Here is a 27,032-nt window from a genome sequence, read left to right as displayed (position 1 = left end):
TCTTTCATGACACTCTTTTGATGGAATTAATCATATATCAGTGAAATCTCATCTATTTTGCTTATTCTATGTGATACTTGTGTCTCTTAAACTTTGTAAAATACATATTACTTTGTTGATGTGCCAGAATATGTTTCGCTCTGTCTGTAAATAATGTGAAAGCTTTATCATGCCAATGTTTTCATATATTTAGAGTACAGTTAGGGATGCACAACTCCAGGGAGTTCTATTCGATCAGCCTTTTGAAGTGTATAAACACCATTGCTTGGCAGCTATTTATTGAATCCTCCCATTCCCTGCTATTAAACAGATGCCAGATACCATCGGCATTTCAACAACACATCACATGCAAGTTTCCTCAGAAGATTGTGTGCGGCAATACCGCTGTTAAAGCGTGGGGCGCACAGCTGACAGAGTGAAGGGCCAAATATTCATCGAGCACAAGTGGGCAGCATTTGCTGAAGTGAACGGCATGGGCAGCGTTTGCTTAAGCAAACGGCGTGGCTGCAGCTGACAGTCTAATCTTCACATATATCGCCGGCTCCGTGTTGAAGGTATCTATCCTCGGCAGCAACGAATGTGAGAAATACATCAGCCATGTCCTATGAGCTACTTCATCGGAGAAATAAACTGCTAATCCATTTAGTCAAATATCAAGCTATTACCTTTCGTCTTCCAGACTTAGAGTGTGTCGTTACCCACCGATGCAGCTATCCGCTCTTCTCTACATTATTACCACCAGACCAGAACCCTGGTTCTGTTCTTGTAGTGTTTACAATAAACTACATAACATATCCAGGTATTTCATGTTCTAGATTTTAAAAAAAGCCATTTTTCATCCACCAGCCAGATCACATGCGTGGCGTGCCGCCGCGCCAGACATTGCTAGTCTTTCTATGGTCTCATTTTGTGCAGTTCACTCTGGTTAGATGTTGTAGGCTTGTAGCACCAAGCAAACACATAAACAATATAACCTCTGCTGCATGTTGCGCTAAATATTTTATTCTCTGGAAATTCAAATTACCTGCTAAAGGTTACACTCCACTTCAGTTTTGATCCTAAAAGGTCATTATTAACTACATAACAGTAACATGATACATGCCACGGTCATCATCCTAATTACTGAAAAACCACACACCTCGATGCTACCAGAGAGACGAACCTTATCATTCATCAGTTGTTATCTTCCTTCCACACCTGATGAACGGCCTCCACAACTGTCTTCTTCTCTATTGGCTTAGTCAGGTAGAGATCCATCCCTGCTTGGATGGTATTCTGCAGGTCCTCCTCCTCAGAGTGCGCAGTCAGCGCGATGATTGGGGTGTGGATCCCGTAACACCTTTCTTCCTCGCGGATGCACTTTGTCGCTTCGTAGCCATCCATCACCGGCATCTGGAAACAAAGAAGACCGAGCAGTGTCAAAACCATCATTAGAAACAAAAGATTGAATTGATGCTTACTTGGCATCGACAAATGGCAAATGTACCTGGCAATCCATGAATATCAAGTCATAGGGCGAGGCCACCCATTCCTCTGAACCAGAACCACCAGTTGCAATCTCAAGAGCATTGATGAACATTGCCACAGCCTCGGATCCATCCGCCGCTACCACAACAGTTGCACCCAGAGTGCTCAGCATTTTCTTTTGGATAAACTGCAGCACCCTCGTGTCTTCCACCAGCAGGACGCGCTTCCCTTCCAGAGGCTTGTCATCTTCAAGCTTGGGCGGCTCCTGGGGCACCGCCGCCGCAGATGTGGTTTCAGATGACACGGCAATGGCCTCTGGAGGCTTGTCGTCTCCAAGCCTGGGCGGCTCCTGGGGCACTGTCCCCGCAGATGTGATTTCAGATGACACTGCAGTGGCCTGATCCGCTGCCGGCAACTCATTGATGGTGATCCCGGCATGATGTGAATGTTGTTGCGGAAATGGAGAGGCCTGGAGCTCTCTCATGACCTGGAGGAGCTTGCGTAGCCGGGAGCCGTGGATCGGCTTGCGCAGGTCCATGTCGCAGCTTGTCGCCTCCTTGAGCCTCCTCAAATCCTCGGAGGAGGACATAAGGTCAGTAATGCACGCCACCCTGCATGGAACTTGGTGCTTGATCCTCGTGAGGTTCGGCGCCTCGTGGAGGACCTCGTTGAGCCTCCCACCAGAGACGTCGACCACGACGAGTAGGCCGAAGGGGTGGAGGTGTCCTGCGTGGTTGCCGCTGCTGTTCCGCAGGACCTGGGTGACCATCTCCTTGGAGCTGAAGCATCGATCAGCTACACCGTCCAAGTCATCACCGTCGCCCTGCGACAAAGAGATCGACGCTGGCCTCGACGGCGAGGCGCCCACGGCGGCTCGTGCCTTCTCCATTGTCGGGGCGAGGAGCTCGGCGCGCAGGACGGGCCAAACCTTCATCCCGACGTTCTCCATCCATGTCTTGAGGATCCGCTGGGTCTCGTCCCCGTGGACTAGGAGGACGCACTGCCCACCCTTGAAGCAGTCGGGCTCCCTGAAGGACGGCACCGCCCTCCCGTGCTCGATGTCCTCTTCAGCGTCACTAATCTTGAGGAAGACGTTGAATCCGAAGCACGTCCCTGCTTCTCCTGCCTCTTTGTCCTTGATGCTTATCTCCCCGCCCATCAAACGAACCTTATCAAAACAAGAACAACAAATAAGTAACAAATTGTAAGAAATACAAAGTAAAAAAAAACATCACAGCCTGCAAAGTTATACATAGCCTACAAACCAAAAATTACACTAATACACAATACCTTGTGCAGTTGTGTTATATACAAAGGCAACATAAACCTAGTGAAAAAAATAGCTTTTGGATCAATATGTAGCCATCCTAATTCACAAAGGAAAATTGTCGTCATTTTTATTGAAGTTACAAAAGGAAAAAAAATAGTATAAATTTTACTAGTCTATAATTTATGCCCATCTGGTCATACAACTGTTTGGTTGGATTTGCAGGACTCTAAAATGCAATATTGTAATTTCATGCCCATTTGAATCCTATGGGATTTTTATCTATTTGATTGCATCACCGAAAAAACAAAGGACATTCTAAAGAAATCCAAGGATTATTTCCAAAAGGGTTGAGTGGATATAAATTTTCTCCTCATCAATATAGTGCAAATGAATTCTTAGATATTTTTATGTTATTAAGTCCTACATATCAAACAACCAACATAGAAAATTTTCTATGAATTACAATCTCCAAACTTCCTATGAAAATCCTCTTAATAAAATAGGACACTAGAATCATTGCTGTAATTGTGGTGGTTTAACATGAATAAATATTAAGGAGGGAAGCCACTTACAAGAGATTGAACTATACCAAGTCCAAGGCCGGTGCCACCATGCCCTTCCTTCACCTGGACATAGTTCTCAAACACCGATTGCCTTTTTTCTTTTGCTATGCCAATACCGGTATCAACCACCTCGAAGTAAAACTCAAGGTAGTTGGGATCATTTTGGACTGAACGGTGAGCATTCTGCTCGGCACATTCTTCCCTCATTCCAAGCAGCCACTGATAGAACACGCTCGCACGCCAGCGGGGGGCGAACCTAGATGGGGTGCTGATCATAGAAGTCTTTGCGATAGGGCGGTTGGCCCACGCGCGGAGCACGACGTGGCCATCGTGCGTGAACTTGATGGCATTTCCAAGAAGGTTGTCGAGGATCTGTTTGAAGCGCTTGCAGTCACCAATGACCGCATCACATCGAAGAACAGAGAAGTCGCAGGGGTCCCAAACCACCTCAATGCCTCTAGACATACCGACGACGTTCGCCATGTCCATAGATTCTTCAAGGACGTCGGCCATGCTGAACTGCACCTCCTCCAATTGCATCTTCCCGGACTCTACCTTGCTCATGTCTAGTATTGTGTTTAGTATATCTGCAACACACATTGTACATATATGGATAATGAATCAATAGATGTTCAACAAAGAAACTTGTTGCGCATCCGAGTACGCACATAACCAAGATGGAGCCTCAATGTGCTCCTAAATCCGAAAACATACACAACCAAGATGAATCGTACATTTGGTAAAATATTAGCCTAGCTCTTTAATAGACAAAGATTAAACACATTGTGTGGCTAACATGAATGCGGCCATCTATGTAAACTACTCAAAACATTATATATATTCTTTCTTGGGAACTAAATGAATATTAACTCGTCAAAAAACAGACCGTAGAATCTATGGACTACATTTTTTCTACTGGGAAAAATATACAGCTGAACTGTTGCACAGTTTACAAATTTTTTTGTGAATTCATTATTTGTGCAACCTCACTTTATATGACGTGCAAATCTATAGTGATGTGACTATATTAATTAGTTAAATTACCATGGACGGATCACATCTTCCAAAAAAAAACATGGCAAGTATACATGGCATGCATGGGAAAGATATATGGATGTATGGAACTAACCAAAGAGCTTCTTGGTGCCAATCTCCATCTGGTCGAGGTGGTAGGTGAGGTTGGGGTTTGCCCGCGCCTCCGTCCGGGAGACATTGATGAGTCCAGCGATGACGGCGAGCGAGGAGCGGATGTCATGGCTGGCGGACGTGAATGCATTGCTCTTATTCATGCTCTTGCGCTCTGCCTGCTGGAGTGCTTCCTTCTGCCTCATGAGGTCACCCTGGAACGCCGCCTCCCGCGACCCCGCCCGCCACAGTGCCCGTGCCATGAAGAAGCACGCCACAATCGTCATGGCCGCGAGCAAGCACACGACAGAGACCACGGCCACCCCTATCTCGCGAAGCATGGCCTCCTTTTGCCACACCAACCGGAGTCCCTGAAGAAGAATGAGATGATTATCCCTCTAGATGTTAGTACTACGATGTTGCGCCGGTGACCATTCCGAAATTTCAAGCATGTTGTGTCCGTGCTAGCTGCTAGTACGATGAAAGGATCGAAGAGGAATAAAAATTCATGGAGCTGCTAGTACATATGCACCTTATCTGGTGGATCTAGGATTTTATCATTGAGTATGCCACATCAAAATTTGAAAAGAAAAAAAATAGTTAAATAAATATCTATACAACTTGCATTGTAAAACGGTATAGGAGCAGTATAATGCATAATTGGAAGATTAAATTAGAAAGTTGCACAAATTATCACGTGAGTAGTTCAAAACACCAAACTAATAATCTAGAATATGCGTAAAAAAACTTATAATACTAATTGTTTGAATTGTCCTTTCCTTTCTAAAGCATATGAAGTCTCGATGATATTAATATCAAGCTCAATGTATATTCGTAATTTATTTTTAACTATTTAATCTATATATATGTGAATATATGGCTTAAAAAAGATCGGCTAGTTGGATAATTACCTTAACGCATATGCAACTTGCGTGCGTCGATTATCCTAAGTTCGTGCTCGTGGGCTCGGTTCGGCCGCTGGCCGGCGAAGAAGAACTGGTGTTAAACTCACGGCGCGCAGGCGAAGTAGGAAGGAAGAACTAGTTCCGACCTCACGTCGTTGCGACAAGGGGCGTGCCTTAGTAAACCTCGCAATGCCGGCGTCGAGGACGTCCAACGACGGTTTAGGATTGGCAGTCGATGAAGATGGGTAGAATAGGCTGCAGCAGTTCTAATCGATCGGTTTCTTTCCCTACTAGGCCACACATGAACGGAACGATCATCTAGCTAGGCTGAGCACTTTTGCATGCAATCGATCAGATCTTATTTTCCTTAGCACTACACGGAACGGCCGGCTGCAGGGTATGCCGCAGCATACCCGGTATACCTTATGGGTCCACCAATCATCCTGGATAGTTAATGACATTTGTTTTGTGAAGATTTCGCAGATACTTGACTCCTTAATACGTGCTACGGTATAATTACCTCATTATTAAAAGCTTAATTTGGTAGTGCTGTGTTTGCAAAGGGAGAAAGATGGGCCGTCCGTATGTCTATAGTTAGGAAAGTTTGCTCCCACTCGAGGTCACGTTTCTACTACCATTAGATTTGCATCCAACGGTAAACATTTGCTCATTTATTCTTATATCTCCCAACCACATCTTCATGGGCCCTATGTTGATTCATCATCCATACAGAAAAAACGGAAGAAATAGTCCGAAAAAATGGAAGCAATAATTGTGTTAGACATCAGAGGTGGATGCAGGTTTCTACGCTAGGGCCACAAACATATAAACATGCTAATGTACATGTGTAGAATTTACTAAAATAATGTGATAGAGATAGATGGTAAGATCTCACAAGCATCCTAGATTAAATGGTTACGTCTGAAATATGCAAATATGCAAATAAGAATATTAATACCTTCAAGAATCGTAAATAAATGTATGAATGAATGTCGCAATTCTACATCTCAAAAAGATGTGATGCGATGCGTGTGCTACCGGTCGGTTTACGTGCCCGGGCCATGCCCACCCTGCTACATACTACAGCGATGCCATGCTCATGCGCGCGAGATGCGGCGGTTGATCGGGTAAGAGTATTTTCCTAGCGCAATAGGATTGATTGGCTTAGACCCAAGGGCGGATCCATGATTTGAGTATGGGGTTGGGGGAGGGGAAGGAGAACGTATCAGGTTCTCTACTAAAAATTATGGATTTGCATATTTACGACAGCGATATCCATTAATAATTTGTTTCAAAAATTTTCACATATAAACATAATGACATATTTTGTTTACCCAATCGGTTTAAATTCAGCTTTGTGATTTGCTTACAAGATCTTATAAGTTAATATCTCGTAATGGTGCTGATCTAAGTCTAAGTCTAAGTCTAAGTCTAAGCTGAATCTGAATTTGAATCTTTAGCGCACAAGGATCTGCTTGAAGCAACACAGAAAGTAATACTTCTATGTTTTATCAGTGTTTTCTATTATGTTTTATGTAGAGAAGCATAGCTAAACTAAACGAAGATAGAATTGAGTCTCTAACTCTTATCTAATGAGACTAATGTGTTAGACATTACCGCACGAAAGCAGAAACACAGTACGGTATACCTTGGCAAATAATCTGGGGGCGAGTTCCCTGGACGACTAGATGATACGCCGCGCGGCAAGCCGGTACGGAAGACGTCGCGGCACCGTGAGACCGGGAGTTTCAACTCGGAAGAGGAGAAAAAACGTTCTCAAGGGTATCCGCCCGAGCGGGGTGGGTGACGGCAGCAGGCATGAGCCGGCGGCAGCGGTAAACAGACCGAGGTGGGTTCAACGGTAAGCTGAGTTTAGATCGTGCGACAGTAGGCCATGTAATTCATGCATATGCTAGCTGGGCTTTGGGCCATGACACATGATGCAGCAAGGCTTTCAGTTTAATGGCCGTAAGCAATAGAGGTTAGAGGTTAGTAATGTAGTAATTAGCACTGCCCCTGTCGTTTGTTCATGGGGGTGGCCGATCGTTGGGGTTGGCCTGGCCCCCGCTCGCCCCTCTCAGGATCCGCCGGATCCATCTGAGCAAAGCAAGATTTTATAATTGGGTATGCAAAGTTAATAAATTAGGGAGTACCTAGGTATATTAGATATGCAAGATATGTTGTGTACGGAGTTCGTGAGTGTATCCCCTAAAAAAGAGTACGTGGGGATGTTGCATACTCCCCTGATAAAAAAAAAGGATGTTGTATGCACACGTACCAGGTGTACTTCTCCGGAGAGGTCGAAGCTCATGCACGCGGCTGTGTACTCCCTCTGGTGGGACCCGATCCGGACGTCGTGGAGCTCTAGCTTGGGAGCATCAACGGCGGACACGGTGCATTTGATATCTAAGAACAGGTCCTCCATCTTCTTCTTCTTCGCGTCGGAACCAACGACCAAAGGTTTATAGCCCGTGGATATGTTGTGCTTAGTGTCGGTGATCGAGTAGTATGCGTCCATGGCGCCGAAGCCTAGAGCGGCCCGATCGGCGATCGGAAGGACGTCCTTAGTGGGGACGGCGGCGGAGACCACGCCGGCGTCACCGACTGGCGCAGAGAAGACCACCATCTGGATGCTGGGGCGGGCCAACCCGGCACCGAGGGCCACCAGTGAGCCGCTCTTGGCATCTGCTAGGGCCTGTGCGGTGTTGGGTAGGCCCTTTGGCGGCGGCGCTGCCGCGATAGGTCCGACGGGGCCGCCGGTCACCGGATCAGCGGCCTGCTTGTACCACTTGCCGCGGCGACTGACGAACATCTTTCTGGGCTGGCCATCCTTGCCGCGGTAGTAGGTGAAGGCGGCACCGTCCAAGCCAGCGTATGACATCTCGGCGACGTGCGGCTGCATTGCGAACGCCATGAACAAGTTTTGTTCCACCTGACATGTCAACACGTACCGGAATATACATGAGTAATTCGAAATAAGTAGATTTGTACTAATTTAGCCGTACATACGTGTGTACATCTTGTTTTGGGCGTGTTCATAATTATCAAATTAACATGGTATGAAGAGGCTAGGAGTCCATATTTTTCCAACTAAGAAAATATTTTTGCATAAACACATAATAATTACTCAATATTCAAAATATCTTCATAAATGCCTAAATTAATTTATCACAGTATTTTTTCTTTCTCTGCCACCTAACATGTCAACATGTACCGGAATATACATGGGTAATTCATGAGAGTCCAGTAGAATTGAACTAATTTAGCTGTTCGTACATGCTTACATCTTCTTCTTGGATGTGCTCATAATTATCAAATTAACATTGTATGAAGAGGTCATATTTTTCCATCTAAGAAAATATGTGTGCATACAAACATAATAATTACTCAATATTTCAAAATATCTTCATAAATGCCAAAATTTATCACAGTATATTACATTATACAGTACAGTGATTAGTACATATTACGTCTCCATCTAAAGATTGTGTTTGGAAAGGAAAGTGCATAAAAATTACTAATTAGTTGTGCATGCATTGCAAAATTTTGTACAACTAAGAAAACATGTTTTGCGTACACATATAATTAATCAATATTACAAAATATATCCATTAATGCTCACATTTATATCACTGTATATCAAAACATATACCAGAGTGATTACTACGTAGTATATACATCTTGTTTTGGGCGTGTTCATAATTATCAAATTAACATGGCATAAAGAGGCTAGGAGGCCATATTTTTCCAATTAAGAAAATATTTTTACATACACACATAATAATTACTCAATATTTCAAAATATCTTCATAAATGCCCAAATTTATCACAGTATATATACTTTTTGCAACCTGACATGTCAACATGTACCGGAATATATATGTGTAATTCATGAGAGTACAGTAGAATTAAACTAATTTAGCTGTTCGTACATGTTTACATCTTCTTTTTGGACGTGTTCATAATTATCAAATTAACATTGTATGAAGAGGTCATATTTTTCCATGTAAGAAAATATTTATGCATACACGCATAATAATTACTCAATATTTCAAAATATCTTCATAAATGCCCAAATTTATCACATTGTATAGTGCAGTGATTAGTACATATTACGTTTCCATCTAAAGATTGTGTTTGGAAAGGAAAGTGCATAAAAATTACTAATTAGTCGTGCATGCATTGCAAAATATATTACAACTAAGAAACCATGGTTTGCGTACATATAATTAATCATATTACAAAATATATTCATTAATGCTCAAATTTATATCACTGCGTATCAAAACATATACCAGAGTGATTAATACGTATTATATTTTTTAAAGTTTTAAAAGATTGTATTTGGAAAGGAAAGTGCATCAACATTAGTCATGCATGCATTGCCAAAAAAAAGGCATACCAAAATCAAGGCGGTTACCTGAGATAAGTGATTCCTGTTACTCGCCGCTAGGTAGTCTGCAACTACGAAGGCCGAATGGTTGGCTGCCAGGATAGCTTGCATGCCGGCGGCGACGTGATCCAGCGATGCGTACATGTTGCTCGACACAGCAGCACTAGTGGCTTCTTTTACATGCCTAGAGATGGAAATGTAGGCCAGAGCTACCATGAGAACAGTCGCTCCATGGGAAACCTGCATATGCATATACAGTTGGGCCTCTTAATATAAACATCAAATATCAATACATGTATATATAATTAAGTGTTTCTAATGGACAATATTCAAAAGCAATGTTCATACTAAATAATTTATAAATATCATCGCCAAACCCTAAACATACTTTAAGAATGGGTCTAGTTTTTTTCAGCAGGGTCTGCCCGGTTTGCAACGTTGCACCAGGGCTTAAAGTGTGTTGTGTTACCCTGCTAATTCGTGGAGATATTGTGCTTACATTTTTTTTTGATGTACCGTATCTACTGAGTCATTCGTGGAGATATTGTGCTTACAATTTTTTGTTTTGCTTAAAGTTTCATGGAGAATGACGCCACATTCTCCTCTTTCACATATCATTTTCATTTATTTTCACACCTCATTAATGTATATATGATATATGATATATAAGTCTATTTTGAAATATTCAAAAGATTGCGCAATCATAAATGTTTTTCCAGCTCACTAGGGGACGTGACAAAGGGATGTTGCCACGTGTCTCCACTCATATAATGCCAACATTTTTCATGACTTTCGATCTGTAGTTGCAAGTAGTAAGGCAGGACATTAACTTTTGTCGCGACATTTGATAGAAGATGCAACTATTAAGTTGAGATTTCAAGTGTTCTACTCATCTAGAGGTATTGTTTGCCATGACATTCCAAGCCTCAAGATTCAAGTATTTTCACTCATCTAACGGAATGATGTCGTGATATTCCATCAGTAAGTGTAAGTACATAAAAGTGAAGTTCAAAATGATGACAGGTTACATTGTTATTTTGATGGACCGAATCTACTCAAGCATATGTAGGTTTGAAAACTAATGTCACTTTTCTACGTATCATTTTTATTTATTTTGTTTTTTAGAATACGCAAAATACTTACATGTCATTTTCTTTAAGATTGGGAGAAGTTATATATACCAGGATTGAAGCAAAAAATGAAAACAAGGTAGATCCACCAAATGGAAGAATCAGAACTACTAACAAAGGAAGAAAAACTATAATCTACATCATTAATACTTAAAATATTGCAAAATAACTATGCAGAAAGTGACATCATTTTTCATATATATTTATTAAAATATTAATAAGACTAGTGTATATTTTGATATATGAGTGGAAACGGTTATTGTCTCGTCTCATTAATGTATATGATATCAAAATCTTTATCAAATATTTAAAAGATTGCACAACCATGATTTTTTTTTCATGGGGACGTGACAAGGGATGCTGCCGCATGTCTCCACTCATCCAATGGTAACATTTTTTATGAGTTACGATTTATAGTTGCAAGTAGTAAGGCAGGCCACCAAGTGTTTATGCTCGTCTAACGGTAATTTTTGTCGTGACCTTCGATAGAAGATGCAAGTATTAAGTTGAGATTTTAAGCGCTCTACTCATCAAGAGGTATCATTTGCAGTGACATTCGAAGTCAAGATTCAATTGTATCCACTCATCTGACGCTTTTATTTGTCACGACATTCCATCGGTAAGTGCAAGTACATAAAACGTAAAGTTCGAAGTGTACCAATCATCTTGGCATCTCATCAATAGTTGCGATACTTGCACTTACGACAAAGTGTGTTCCCCTACTTGCGACAAGCGCAGGCTAGCTCGCCACCGCCTAATGAACTTGGAAGGATACGACATATTTAGTAGGGCATACAACATATGTAGGTTAGACATATTTAGTATTACGTCACAATATATAAAGAAAACATTAGTAGAGCGTACGACAAAGTGTGTTCTCCTACTTGCGACAAGAATGGGCTAGCTCGCCACCGCCTCATGAACTTGGAAGGATATACGTGTTGCATGTAGTAGAAGCTTACAGGATAAAAACTATATGGGTCAAACTTCTCTAGCCCATACACATAACACACGTGGGAGGATATCCTTTATCTTGCATGGTCAAATTGTCTCTAACTTAAGAGCTTATGTCTCACATAAGTATAAGGATATCCTTGCAATAAAGGCAGAATGTTGCAAGATAAAAACTATAGTTTAGAGGCCAGGTTCATGCCTCACACGAGCGGAGAGGGCAAAGATTCAAGTTTACATGCGCAAATTACAAATAAAATTATTTAGCAAGTCATCAGCTAGGGAATCCGAGACATCCCACGCAACATCTATGGTCTCCTACCAACTAGGACTAAAGCAACAGCCGAAGACAAGCAGTCTCTAGTCTGTAAGTGGTCTGATCCGCAAAGGAGACACAAAAAGTCTTTCCCGATGTCAAAGTGGCGTCTATGAAGCACGTCACACGTGTTTAATCTATCAATCAAGAAGAGCCAGTAGAATACCCAATGCATCATATTGCATCTGGATTTTTATATGGCGGGATGGTAGGCCGGCCGGGGTCTAGACAAGATGATGAAAACCATCTAGCGAGAATGAAAACTATCTAGTCTAGATCTATATCTCAAGGCCACGCAACACACCACGTGGGAGGATACAATGGACCAGATCTTACAAAATGTGGAAAAATATGCATATACTTTCAGCTGAAAAATAAGCTATTAGCCATGACTTTCATTAATGTAAAAAAAATTATGGGACAGATAGACCATTGTGCTCTACATACCGGAGGGATAAAGGCTAGGAAGTGCTTCAAGCGACTACCACACTTTCGAATCTCTTCAGCCATCCCGTTGGGTGTCGCAAATTGCATACTAGTGTATAGAAATGGATCTCTCTTAGTTTACGTATTTCTTAGAATACATGCCCTCCTTTTATAATGTCTGGATGGAAATCTAGACACCAGGGTATTTCGAACCGTGGGCTCGAAACTACCATATACTCGGCCGCTTGTTTTGAATTAAACCATGTATGTGTATAGCGCTATTTATTTTCATTTAATTTGCTTTTATTTTTCCTTCTATATCAGTTCCTCATAGTAGTAATGGAAAAAAAGATATTGTAGGTAATCTACAAGATCCTCTCCTTGTTAGATTTTCTTTTTGAAAGATTGTGGTAGATTACTACCAGCCACGTGATGGCAAATAACACAGTATCATTCTCTTGTGGAAGCTAGTGATTTAATATCCTGATATAATAGTGAAAATCTTCCAAATAGGGATCATTAACTCACTACCATTATTTTGTTATCTTGATGCTATTTCTTTGCAAAAAGGACTCTATCGACTAAAACAACAGTGCACACCCCGAAAAATAAACAAAATACATTGTGGTCCCTATGGGTGAATGCATTATTCCTCATGAACGAGACGATAATGTGCCGCCGCCGCTGCTCCTCCATCATAGAGGCAGCCCACCATTGTTGATTGCGTATGGGAAATCATCAAGGTGATGACCTTGCATAAACAATGCTTGGAGAAGATACCGTCGAAGTCATCGATGTCGAAAGATCCAAATATTCAAGATCTTAATTAATCTCCAAAAATATTCATACGCCTCATGTTGGAACCGGAGGCCGCACCAACAAGGCGGAGAGGAGGGAGGAAAAAACTACAAAGGGAATCCTCCGCCTCCGTGCCGAAAAACATTGCAAACCCTAACCTCAACGCCAAGAGATGCCGACGGGAATCTAGGCCAATAAGCCATCGACGTTGTCGCAGGCCGACACCATCGAGATCGAGAAGCTCAGGGGAAAATTATTCGCCATCTCGGCACCGTCGCTGTCATCAGCGAAGTGTCAACTGAGATCCCTACTAAAATCCCCGAAGCAGGAGAAAACCATGACTCTAGCCAGTCGATCTGGGCCTCCCTGCACTCCCACATCGGTTGAGCTAGCGGAGGAGGAGGGGGTGACGGTCTATTGATAGGGGAGAAGTGGCGGCGTGGAACGCTCACAAGATCACGTCTCTAGGGTTTTCTCTACCTCACGCATGGGAGGTCCTATGTTGATGCTATATATAGAGCGTGTATTCGTTCCGGTCTCTCGCATTGAGCTATCTCAGATATTAAAACAACGATTCAGGTTTTGTCCCGCATTAAAACTCCATCAAAAAGTTGCGTGCCTATCTAATTCGATTCAATATTAGATAAAAAAATATCTCGAATTAAGCACGGAATTTGGAATATTCCGTTTGTTGATGTTTATTGTCAAATTTGGGATTAGAATATAAGACTAAGTTGGTATCTGGATTGAACATATTGTGCAGAAGGAGTTGGTCATACATGTTTAGAACTTTACATGCTATTTTGGGCGTGTTCATAACTATCGGCTTTGTATGGAATGTGCCATATTTCTACTATCAAGTACTCCTCCGTCCCATCTAAAGTGTCTCAATTTTGTCAAAATTTAGATATATCTACCTACTAAGTAGTATCTAGATACATCTAAATTTTGATAAAGTTGAGACACTTTTGGTGGGATGGAGGAGTACAATCTTTTAATATATGCCAAAATTTGGTTTTATACATATACAAATGCTCAGCTTTTCAAACAATATTTATAAATGCGCATACTTTTGTAATCAAAAGAAATCAGAGTAATTAAATATTCTAGTTTAAGAGTTGAAAAAATGTTATTGTTTGTAAGGAAAGTATATGATGGAGAAATTGTACAAAAACCTGGTCCAATTATTAGTTAAATTTTTCGTTATAAAAAGAAAAGTGGCCTGCTAGTATTCTAGGACGGATGGAGTAGCGAACCATGGTGTGTTCCTGCGTAACTTATCGATAATTTTTTCCAACCAGGTTTCCACCCCTTTCCTTTGCATTTAACGGAAAGAATGGTTCGAGTTATGTTACAAAAGAGAGGGGTAGGAAGAAAGGAAGCGAGCTGGGGCAGTGCCAGAAAACCCACTGTGAATACTCGCCATCGAGTATCCATTATGGGACGAAAACCTGACACCACCTATATAGAGTTTTACACAACAGGGTTCAACAAATAACTAAGGGAGCAACAGTTCTGAAGGGAGCAGGAAACACAAAACTGATCGCGGAAGACATCAGCAGCTTCAGGCGCCTGTGATCATCGGCATCTGCGTCTGGTTCGGAGTAGCTGTTGTCTGCCTGGTGTAGATGGATGAAGCAGCTTGCACCATCTTCTCCGCGCCGCCAATCAAGCACTTTTTGTCATCCGCCTTTTGTAGACCAGCCCAGTACACAATCAAAGCCACAACAAAATATGTAATTTCATTTGGCGACCTCAGGACATGTTTTTCAAAAGTGATCTTGTTCCTCACATTCCAAATAGCCCAGCAAACAGCTGCGATGATAACAACATAGAACTTCTCAAAGCCAGGAGCATAAGAATGAAACTAGGCCATAGCTTGCCAAAAGGAGATAGGGATACATCTTGCCCCCATGGCCGAAGCCAAAACACCCCAGATCACTCTCGAAGTGTTACAAGTAAAGAAAAGATGATCATTCGATCAACTTGCCTGCAAAAGGAACAAATTGGTGCTCTAGGCCACTTCCTTTTTTTTTCATATTCTCGCGAGTAAGAATAGAATCTTGACATAATTGCCACATGAAGAACTTAATTTTCAATAGAATCTTGGATTTCCATATCCAATTATTATGAGATCCAGCCAGGTTCGTTTCCAGCAAGGTGTAAACAGATCTAGTGGAAAAAAATAGCATTCTTGTTCAAGGACCAAGCAATTATATCATTTTCATCATGAAAGGTAGCCCAAAGAAGGGTGTTTAAGACATATTGCCAATGATCAAGTAACTCACCTCTCAAGCGTCTGCGGAAAGGAATATCGAAGTTTGCATCTCTGCAAAAGTACAGTCTTGCACCTGACAGAGGTTAAAAAAGAATAGGGAATTTATCACGAAAAGGTTGCTCGCCCGTAATTGGATCTTTCCATAGCATGGTAATATTCCCATTGTTCAAAACCACTTTCCTCCCAACAAAGTAAGTTTATTTGACTTTTAAAATTGCTTTCCAACAAGGGGAATCATTAAACCTTGGGGTGACCGTAGCCATAGTTTTAATTCTTAAATACTTTGGTTTAATGATTTTCTCCCACAAGCCATCTAGGGTATCAAGTTTCCACCACCACTTGCATAGAAGGCTTATGTTTTGTTTCCTTATATCCTTAACCCATAGACCACCTTTCTTTTTCTATCGACAAACTCTGGTCCATTTGACCATATAGTATTCTTATCGGTAATGTTTTGTCAAAAAGGAAAATCAAGGAGCGTGCATGCATGCATTTTACATTAAAGGTTAGCAGCATTCCTACGCAACAATGGCAACAGTGTGTTGGTTAAGTGGTCATCCCTCCCTGGCAATCTTGTTCGTTAGACACAGCTGATGAGCATCTGCTTGTGCGAGAGAAGCATCGTCGTACATGTCTTCGAAGTTGCTCTCCAACACATAAGGCTCTCGAGAAGTTCATTAGTTCATTGGCAACCGTGCCATCTTCCTGGAAAGTTGTGCTATCCTCTCAAACTCCATATGAAGTTATCAGATTCATTCCGGATGTGGAGTTTTATATGAAATTCACCTCCGAAATTATCTATAATCTCCATAGTCGAAGTTCAGACTCCAACTAATAGGACACCCGAACGCCACCGAGGTGGGCGGGATACCCAAGCAAAGTCTTCCCCGCCTGAAAGGCGATTTAGAAAACTTATTGAGTAATTCCGTTTGCCTGTCTCAGAAATGGAAACAAAATCTAAAGCATGTTCCTTAATACTATCAGCGATGTGTAAGTGCTTAGCCAAGTCCTTTAGACATCTGCTATTCTTAAACATGCCATTCATTTGGAAACAATAGGAGACTTAGTTACCTTCACTTTTTTATTAGGCCAAGCATTTCGTTTAATGAAGTAAGCTCTAGATTTACGTTGCGCTGCTTGAAGTTCAACGCATGAACCTAGCGCTCCGTCATCTAGACCAACCTCCGATACCTCTCCAACTAGATGTGAGAGAAGTTGGCCGTCTGAGATGGCGTACACTTCCTCATCAGAAAAAGAGGTATCAAACTTGCTCGAAATCGTAGGAGTAAGTTTGATTCTATCAAACTCCATACGTCTAAGAGCATTAGCAGAAACTGAAATAGCACTAACAGACTTGTCAAACAAAAGACCCACATTATTTAGATTGGCAACAATAAGTGGTGTTGCGAAAGTTAAAAAAGACTTAGAACTTTTATTAATACCTACATAGTTGAGGTTCACCTCCGCCTTGCGACTCATAGCCTTAGCTAATGAGTCCTCATCCGACGTTGCAGACCCATCGGGACCAACTCTATGGCGCGTGTTGCACCGAGAAGGCGTGCTAGTAGCAACCGAAGGTGGTGCTACTGGGCACCTCTGGCGACCAGCGAGGGCGTCATCAGCTTTAGGGGAGGACGGCGTTGGAGAAGACCCTCCCCTACGACCAGAGGACATCAACGACGCATAGGCGTCCGCCGTCGCTGACCCTACACCCGAGGCAGTAGGCAGCTCCTCCGCAACGCCCCTTGGCCTTGTTGGTCCTGTAGGGGCAGCCACCTCAACAACCGTGTGAGGGGGTGTAGTCAGCGAAGGACCCCCTCCACGTGTTGGCGGCATGGCGGCACCAGCCGCCGCGACGGCCGGCGCGGGACTTGAAGATGGGACTGTTATCACCAGAATTTGACCAAGTCAGAGGTGGGCCGTGATCAAGATGGACTTGAAGAAATATATATATAGAAGAAGTACGTGAATCGGCCTTTTATACCAAGTTGGGCTTAATTGCCCATGTATCTGTAACATATTAGATCGCATCTTAATTTAGAATTAGAATCTTACTCGTGCACGGTTTGGTGCACGCCCACATTAGAAAGTCCCCTGGACTATAAATATGTATCCGGGGTTTATGGAATAAACAACAACCAACGTTCAACCACAAACAAATCTCGGCGCATCGCCAACTCCTTCGTCTCGAGGGTTTCTACCGGTAAGCACCATGCTGCCTAGATCGCATCTTGCGATCTAGGCAGCACAAGCCTGCCCACGTTGTTCATGCGTTGCTCGTACCGAAGCCTTTTGATGGCGAGCAACGTAGTTATCTTAGACATGTTAGGGTTAGCATTGTTCTTCATATTACATGCTTTCGTAGTGCAACCCTTGCATGTCTAGCCGCCCTTACACCTATCTTAGGTGTAGGGGCGGCACCCCGCTTGATCATAGTTTAGTAGATCTGATCCGTTACGATTGCTCCTTGCTCCACAAGGATTAGTTTAATATCTGCAATAGTTAGGCCTTACAAAGGGTTGGAGGATCCAGCGGCGTGTGGGGTGGCGTTTGCTAGCCCTAGAAAGGATGTTCCGGGGATCAACCTCGTGTTGGTTTTTAGGCCCTGTCTAGGATCGGCTTACGGGCACCGTGCGCGAGCGCGAGGCCCAATCGTGAGTAGGATGATCCGATTATGCGGTGAAAACCCTAAATCGTCGTAGATCTAATCAGCTTTACCTTGATCAAGCAGGACCACCATATATTCGGACACCTCGTCCGAATCATGGGTGGATCGGCTCTTTGAGCCGATTCACAGGATAACCTGAGAGCCGATCGAGGCTCGTATTTAATGTTTACGTGTGTGCCCTGCAGGAAACTAAGCGAGGCATTATCCACACCTTCCCGACCAGGTATAGGTCGGGTGGCACGCCCTTGCAGTTGGCATCGGCGCGTGCGACCAGGAGGCTTTGCGGGCCGTCGCTCTGAGGGACTGGGGCCAGCCGCATCCCTAGTTGTTCCCGGCTCTACGGTGTTGCCCGTCTCTGCCCGCCAGGGGGTTTCTGACGTCAACACATTCTGGCACGCCCGGTGGGACAACCTTCGACATCCACGACATCGCCATCTACATCCGAGATGGCGGAAGACACTCCGGTCACGTACGAGGATCCGCCCGATGAGCTCAAGAAGAAACATGACGAGATCAAGGCAACCCTCGAAGCCGAACTCATCGGCTCCTTCCACCGAACCCGCTCCCATGGCGTCAGGTGGAAGGGTTTCACACCCGAAGGCGCGCTCGATGGAGTGGACCTGTCCGCCCCGTCAGAAGAACGCACCAGGTCGCTGCGGCAGGAGATCAACTACATGGTGGCTCATTCGCTGCACCAACACTCTGAGAGCCTGGTGAACACTTTGGAGCGTGTCGCTCTACGCGTCGTCCAGGAGATCATGAGCCACCGGTATTCTCCGTCGGGACCAGCTCTGGGGACTTTCAAGGGAGAGATGCCACTCCAGCCCCGAGCCGTTCGCATGGGCAGCACCGGAACTCGCCGAACTCATCGGCATACGTCGTCTACAAGATTGGTGGTGATCCTAGTGACTACCAATTCCTACCTGAGGCACCCAAGGAGATCCCGCACGGATACGCGTGCGCATACGTACCGGACTGCAACGCCTGGGTACTCTCGAACCAGGCTGCAATATCAGCGGCCTCTGGAACGGCAGGAGGAACGTCAGGAGCCGATCCTGAGAAGCAATCGTGGCTGGCTAAGTACGCCACCCCAACAAACCTCCAAAGCCCAGCTCCTGCAATTGGCTTAGAACCAGAAAAGCAAGCATGGCTGGTTAAGTATGCCACCCCGGCGAATCTTCAGGGTTCGACACCTTCAGCCATCACAACGGATCAGATTTGTGCAATTCTGAAAGATCAGTTCGGCATGATGCCGAAAAGGAAGGCGTTCGGCTACACCAAGCCGTACCCCAACAACTACGAACTGATCCCGCTGCCACCCAAATATCGGCTCCCGGACTTCACGAAGTTTAGTGGATCGAGATGGGTCCAGCTCCATCGAGCATGTGAGCCGATATTTGGCACAGCTGGGCACGATCTCAGCGTCAGACGAGTTGCGCGTGAGGTTCTTCGCACAGTCCCTCACAGGATCGGCTTTCGGGTGGTACACATCGCTACCACCGAACTCCTTCCAGACTTGGAAGCAGTTGGAAGAGCAGTTCCATGAGCAATATCACTCAGAAGCTTCCGATGTTGGCATTGCCGATCTAGCGCAAGTACGACAGAAGCGCGGGGAAACAGTGGCAGAATACGTCCAGCGTTTCGGGACCATTAGGAACCGATGCTTTTCGGCTCATATAAGTGAAAAAGAAGCAGTCGAGTTGGCGGTGGTGGGTCTCTCATCATCAATCAAGGACGTGGCCTCCCAAGCAGACTACCCTTCGTTGGCGCACATGGTGCGAAGGCTGTCAGCATATGAACAGCGCCACCCGGATGTTTACCGAGACAAATTCAAGCGTGCGGTGACCCCGGTTGAGGCGGACGAGGATGAAGGTGCTGCGGGAGATCGGGAGATAGCAGTGGCTGAATGGACTCGAGCGACGGGCCCCGTGACCTGCAAATGGGTAAAGCCACAAGGCCCTCCAAAAGGGTTCGACTTCGACGTGACCAAGACGGAACAGATTTTCGATCTCTTACTCACGGAGAAGCATATAAAGGTACCCGAAGGCCACAAGTTCCCCACGGTGCAAGAGCTGAACGGAAGGCCATACTGCAAATGGCATAACACGTTCTCCCACACCACCAACGACTGCAGGGTGTGGCGGCAGCAGATCCAAATGGCGATAGAAAATGGACGGTTGATTTTTAACTAGTACGCCATGAAGGTCGACACACACCCCTTCCCCGCCGTAAACATGGTGGAGTATACTTACCACGGAGGGTGCCAGCCGGATTTCTCGTGCCAAATCAATATGGTAGATCTTGGACACCACGCTGGCAAGGGTGGAGATGAGGGCAGCTGCTCTCATAGCAAAGATACAGAGGAAGCCGCTCCACGCGATCGGCTCCGCCAAGACGGCAAGCGCTACGTCACAGAGGGAGAAGTGACGAACATAAGATATCAGCGACCTCTCTCTGATCACCTCCTCAACAAGTATGTGAGTCAGTACGACCAACGCCGATGGTCCAGCGATGATGATGAAAGAGATCGTCTGGCTAGAGAAGCCAGAAGACATCGTCGGCATAATTGCGATGAGGAGGAGCACGAGCGTTGTGCCAAGGAAAAGGCAAGGGAGCAAGACGACGAGGACAGGCACTGGGATTGTCCCTTCTTCAGACACTGCTGGGATTCAGGAATGAGCCGATTGCCAACAATCGGCAATTGCCCGGAATGCAACCGGAAGAAGAAGGAGGCAGCCAACGTGTCCGTGTTCGAGCGCTTAGGGCCTCTCCCGCCACGAAGCAAACGAGCTGAGTCCCCTCGGTTGAAAGATCTCGAAGATTCAGAAGACGAGGGAGAAGAAGAAGACAGGTATCACCGGCCAAGGTGGTGCCCTGATGGACTCAGCCGTTCCCAGAAACGCAGGGTTCAACGATTGCGCGGCCTGGAAGAAGCCGAGAGGTTATACTTGCATACATTGAGGAAGGCAAGGCCTGATCTGGCTGCGAAGGTTCGGCGAACCCTGGATGAAGAGGGTCGTCCACGAAAAATGGAGTGGCGCCCCAAGCAAAGGAAAGCCGATGATGAAACATCGGCTGGCACAAACATGGTGCTCGTTCTTCCGACAAAGCTTAGTGCTCCACGATTTCACGATGCACTCAAGGTGGACGACAGCAAGCGCACCAACATGATAAAGTCAGAGATTGGGCTGGTTTTATCTACCGGCCTGAACGAGTAGCAAGAACACGTCAATGAGCAAACATGGCGAGGCTGATCCTTGTGATCGGCCCCAAAAATTTATGAAGGGACATTACAAAACCTTCATCGAACAAGCAACATGCAGGCCGATTCCAGCAATCGGCCAAAATTATCCTCACCATCCATTCTGCCTGGGTTCGACATGTTATCCGACAGAGCCGATACCATCAATTCTCTTGACAGAATCGGCTCGGGGGGGCACCCAGGTGGATAAAAAACGAGGATATGCAGTAGAAATAGCTCATCCTTTGGTGATGGGTATTGGAGTGTGGGGGCCGATGCACCAGTCGGCCGTAAAAAAAAAAATTCTGAAAATTCGAAAAATTTCGAGCACAGCCGATGCAGCAGACATCGACTTAAGGATATAAAAGCCGATGCATGGCCATCGACTCAAGAGGAATAACTGTTACGATTAGAGGGTCAATGGAGCTCGAAGGGAGATCTTAATGGGAGAACTCCTCAATGGAGTAGTTTAAGGGCTCAGATCCTCTCTTCTAGAACAACGCCAACAGCAACCTGGATGTGCAAATCAGGGTAAGGAAGGAACTGATCTGATCTGCAAGGCGAGATTGAAGAAGCACGGGGGGCAGTTCACCCTGAAGGTTCTCTGCTTGGGGCTACGTCATGAGTTAAGGCTAATGTCGGCACATGGCTGATTCGCCTTGATTAAGGCTCGGGGGGCAGCTCGCCCTAAAGGTCTTTGCTCTGGGGATCCGATTTGGTTGGAATCGGCTAACCCTACGACACAACTGGTCTGAAGAGTGGTGTTCTGTTACAGAGTCATCGGTGTGAGCATCCAAGACAGTTCCAGGGCTTTTTTAAAGTCGCCTGCTCAAAGATCAAGTTGCCAGCGTACTAAGATCGGCTGTGCCATCGTCATCGGCAGAGCTAGCTAGCTTGGAGGGATGGCTAAATTGGCCTGGCTCGCAGATTATCATGAAACTGATGCGTTGCCATCAGTCACTAAGCATGGATTAGGCCAGCAGTCGACAAACTCAGCATGAAAGAAATCGGCGAAATCAAGTTAAGGGAATTCTTCATTAATATTGGGATTTCTTACAATGGGGAGCCGATTGATCAAGGAAGGAAGAACAAAAGAAGGGTCTATTGACCAATCTACTACTGCTAGGCCTATACTATTAGATCCTAGTCTACGGGCCATCACTGCCCTCATCGTCATCCTCAGAACTCTCATCGGCACTGCTGCCGCCGATGGGCTCCTCGTCGCTACTCCCGTAGCCCTCCACGGGGGCTTCATCCCCGTCTTCGTCGTCGCTGCTGTCGTCGTCCCACCACATGCGGAGGCGTTTCGCCGGCGGGTAGCCCTCGAGGGAGTCGTCGTCGTCGTCTTCTTCTCCCTCTTCGTCAGAGGTGGGGCAGCCGTCCCAGGAGAACTGGTCGTCCTCGCTTTTGACTCCGGTTCCCCGTCGGCGAGGAACCGAAGATCTTCATCCCCGCTGGTCAAGGACTTGTCGTCCTCGGACCAAATGGAGGAGGCATGGCTCTCCTCGTCCCAGTCTTCCGGGGCACGAATTTCCGGCGGCGTCTCGCGGGAGGAGTCGGACCCGTAGGAAAACTCGGAGGAGGAGGAAGAAGACATGGCGGCACAGAGGGTTTTTTGTGCTAACGCGAGGAGGACGAAGGAGACGCAAGCTGTTTAGAACGGTTAAATAAAGGGGATATGAGAGAGATTCAATGCCACAGCAGTTTCCGAGGAGATGTTGCCCAACAAGAGAGTTTTGCGGCCACGTGGAAAAGTGGAAGGGGCGAGGCATCATGATGAGGATTCTGCGGCAGTTCTGCTCTGCCACGACATGACCTGACGAAAGAAAGCGTAATGATTTTGGAAATGTCATTTCCAAAACCAGGGGGGCATGTGTTATCACCAGAATTTGACCAAGTCAGAGGTGGGCCGTGATCAAGATGGACTTGAAGAAATATATATATAGAAGAAGTACGTGAATCGGCCTTTTATACCAAGTTGGGCTTAATTGCCCATGTATCTGTAACATATTAGATCGCATCTTAGTTTAGAATTAGAATCTTACTCGTGCACGGTTTGGTGCACGCCCACATTAGAAAGTCCCCTGGACTATAAATATGTATCCAGGGTTTATGGAATAAACAACAACCAACGTTCAACCACAAACAAATCTCGGCGCATCGCCAACTCCTTCGTCTCGAGGGTTTCTACCGGTAAGCACCATGCTGCCTAGATCGCATCTTGCGATCTAGGCAGCACAAGCCTGCCCACGTTGTTCATGCGTTGCTCGTATCGAAGCCTTTTTGATGGCGAGCAACGTAGTTATCTTAGACATGTTAGGGTTAGCATTGTTCTTCATATTACATGCTTTCGTAGTGCAACCCTTGCATGTCTAGCCGCCCTTACACCTATCTTAGGTGTAGGGGCGGCACCCCGCTTGATCATAGTTTAGTAGATCTGATCCGTTACGATTGCTCCTTGCTCCACAAGGATTAGTTTAATATCTGCAATAGTTAGGCCTTACAAAGGGTTGGAGGATCCAGCGGCGTGTGGGGTGGCGTTTGCTAGCCCTAGAAAGGATGTTCCGGGATCAACCTCGTGTTGGTTTTTAGGCCCTGTCTAGGATCGGCTTACGGTCACCGTGCGCGAGCGCGAGGCCCAATCGTGAGTAGGATGATCCGATTATGCGGTGAAAACCCTAAATCGTCGTAGATCTAATCAGCTTTACCTTGATCAAGCAGGACCACCATATATTCGGACACCTCGTCCGAATCATGGGTGGATCGGCTCTTTGAGCCGATTCACAGGATAACCTGAGAGCCGATCGAGGCTCGTATTTAACGTTTACGTGTGTGCCCTGCAGGAAACTAAGCGAGGCATTATCCACACCTTCCTGACCAGGTATAGGTCAGGTGGCACGCCCTTGCAGTTGGCATCGGCGCGTGCGACCAGGAGGCTTTGCGGGCCGTCGCTCTGAGGGACTGGGGCCAGCCGCAGCCCTAGTTGTTCCCGGCTCTACGGTGTTGCCCGTCTCTGCCCGCCAGGGGGTTTCTGACGTCAACAGGGACAGCCCCAGGGGAGAGGGAAAGGGCGGTGCAACCCCCCCCCCCCCCGCCGAGCAGCCTGTTGCACTGCAGCATCGGCGACCGCTCCAGGCGACACCGCCACCCCGCTGGGAGGCAGCGCCCGACACGGGCCCGAGCGCGGATGCGACTACGCCATCAGCACCCTCCGCAGCTGGTGTCACGGTAGTTGATGACCCACAAGTATAGGGCGTGTATCGTAGTACTTTTGATAAATAAGAGTGTCGAACCCAACGAGGAGCAGAAGGTGTTGACGAGCAGTTTTGATTGATGATTCACTGTAACACTAGCAAACAGATTTGCAGGGGTATTTGGTATTGCAGATAAATAAAATACGAGTAAATAAAATGCAGTAATAATAATTGCAGCGAGTGGCCCAATCCTTTTCAGAGCAAAGAACAAGCCGGTTGTTTTACTTATGATGAGAACAAACGTTCCTGAGACACACATGAATTACGTCAACTACTTTCGCTTCACATAGCTGAATAATATTCAATGGTTCGGTAAGTGTTGTGTGGGTGAACCTATGCTAATGCACTACTCCATACTTAGACTAGTACATACTTGTGATTATACCTCTTGCAAGCATCCGCAACTACAATAAAGTAATTAAGATAAATCTAACCACAACCTTAAACTTTGAGATCCTACACTCCCTCGTGCACCGGTTTCCCAACAGGGGTTTGAGTTTCTGTCACTCCCGCAACCCCACAATTAGTAGCCAAATACACAATGCATTCCCCTAGGCCCATTAAGGTGAAGTATCATGTAGTCGACGTTCACATGATACCACTAGAAAAATAGCACCACAACTTAAATATCAAATCATTAATTGCATATTACTCAACATAGTTCCACTACTAAAAGCATGACTTCTCCCATGTCCTCAAGAACTAAACGAACTACTCATGAGACATCATATGGATCATAATCAGAGGTGATATAATGATGAATAACAATCTGGACATAAACCTTAATTCAGTGGTTCCACTCAATAGCATCAACTACAAAGAGTAATCAACACCGGGAAAGTTTCCCCTATGAACTAGACAAGTATCAAACCCAAGATGTTACGGTGTGACGGCTTGGAGGCGGCAGTGATGATGGTTCTGGTGGTGGAGATGATGGTGATGATGATCCTGATGAAGTCCAGCTCGATGGCGGTGACGATGGCGACGATCTCCCCTCTCCGGGAAGTAATTTCTCCGGCAGATTTCAGCCTGCCGGAGAGCTTTTCCCCCTCCCTGGTTCTCCGTGCCGTAGCGGCGGCGGAATATTTCTCTCGTCGTACCCCCGATCTTAGGTTTCCCAAGGGGTTGAAATACGTGAGGGGGCATTGCCAGAAGTGGGCCAGGGCGGCCACACCATGCCTAGGCACGGCCTAAGGTGGGCTCGCGCCTAGGGGTGGTTTGGAACCCCCTGGCCCATCTCGGTCTCCCCTCCTGGCTTTCTCCGTCATCTGGAAAAATATGATTTTCTATATCTTTGTTGGGAATTGTTGGTATTCAGAAATATGGTGCCTTGACAGTCCTTTTTCCAGCAGATTCCTGGCTCCGGTGGTTAATTCTCCAATAATCATCAACCATGCAAAAATAGATGGAATAACATAAGTATTATCTCTAAATATGAAATATATCAATGAATAACAGTAGATTATGATAAATAGTGATGCAAATTGGACGTATCAGTAGTCCGTGGCAGTTGCATCCCCGGGCGTGCAGCCTCCATGCCGTCGTCCGCCACGTCGCGGCCAGCCTCTACTCCGGCACTCGGTGGATGAGCCCGAAGCGTGAGCAATGCCCCGTTGGACATCAGTGTCGATGAAGAAGAGGCACGATGAGACGGAGAATCCAAAGCGCGGCACGATGCGGAGTGAGTCAGGCGCTCAACTGTGTGCACCCGCCCCTAGCCATCTTGTCCAAACTCGACGACCCCGAGATCGACGAGGAACCCGGCCGACTCCGCGGAGTGACCAAAGACAATGCCTTCTAAAGCTCCTCGGCAAAAAAAATAGCCCGAGGCGTAGTAGGTGACTGTCTCTCAAGTCCGGGACTAATCTCACGCAGTTTAGCAACAGCCACCTCTGTCGAGGGTACTCCTCGGCAATGCCCTCCGATTGGGGCTTAGGGTTGATGGAATCCTGCAAGCTGACACGAGACATCGGTTCACAGACAAGCGGGGAGAGAGATTTACCCAGGTTCGGGGCCCTCGATGAGGTAAAACCCTTACGTCTTGCCTGTCTGATCTTGATTACGAAGATATTGGGTTACAATGGGGTGCCGAAGGGTTCGGCTGTGTTTTCGTCGAGAGGCTAAGCGCTATGATGACCTAGCTCTAGACTTTTGGTGGCTAAGATTGCTAAGATTGTTCGTGTCCCTCGGCAGCCCCTCTCCTGGCCTTTATATAGGTGGCCAGGTCTCAAGAGGTCTCACCGAGTA

At 45.7% G+C, this 27,032-nt stretch overlaps 1 protein-coding gene across 1 annotated transcript; it reads right to left on the bottom strand.

Moving 5' to 3' along the window:
• Positions 1 to 1,173: 1,173 nt before the first annotated feature.
• Positions 1,174 to 17,458, bottom strand: LOC124695303 (probable histidine kinase 2). Its single transcript, XM_047228159.1, has 8 exons — positions 17,069 to 17,458; positions 16,805 to 16,975; positions 9,777 to 9,963; positions 8,137 to 8,309; positions 4,430 to 4,796; positions 3,310 to 3,887; positions 1,487 to 2,635; positions 1,174 to 1,392 (listed from the first exon to the last, which is right to left on the bottom strand). The coding sequence occupies exons 1-8, from the start codon at positions 17,456 to 17,458 to the stop codon at positions 1,174 to 1,176; spliced, it is 3,234 nt and encodes a 1,077-aa protein (XP_047084115.1).
• Positions 17,459 to 27,032: the final 9,574 nt, after the last annotated feature.

Source organism: Lolium rigidum, chromosome 3, assembly GCF_022539505.1.
Source record: "Lolium rigidum isolate FL_2022 chromosome 3, APGP_CSIRO_Lrig_0.1, whole genome shotgun sequence".
Classification (NCBI taxonomy): Eukaryota; Viridiplantae; Streptophyta; class Magnoliopsida; order Poales; family Poaceae; genus Lolium; species Lolium rigidum.
Note: the sequence above shows the minus strand (reverse complement) of the source record. Positions and strands in the feature narration are given on the sequence as shown.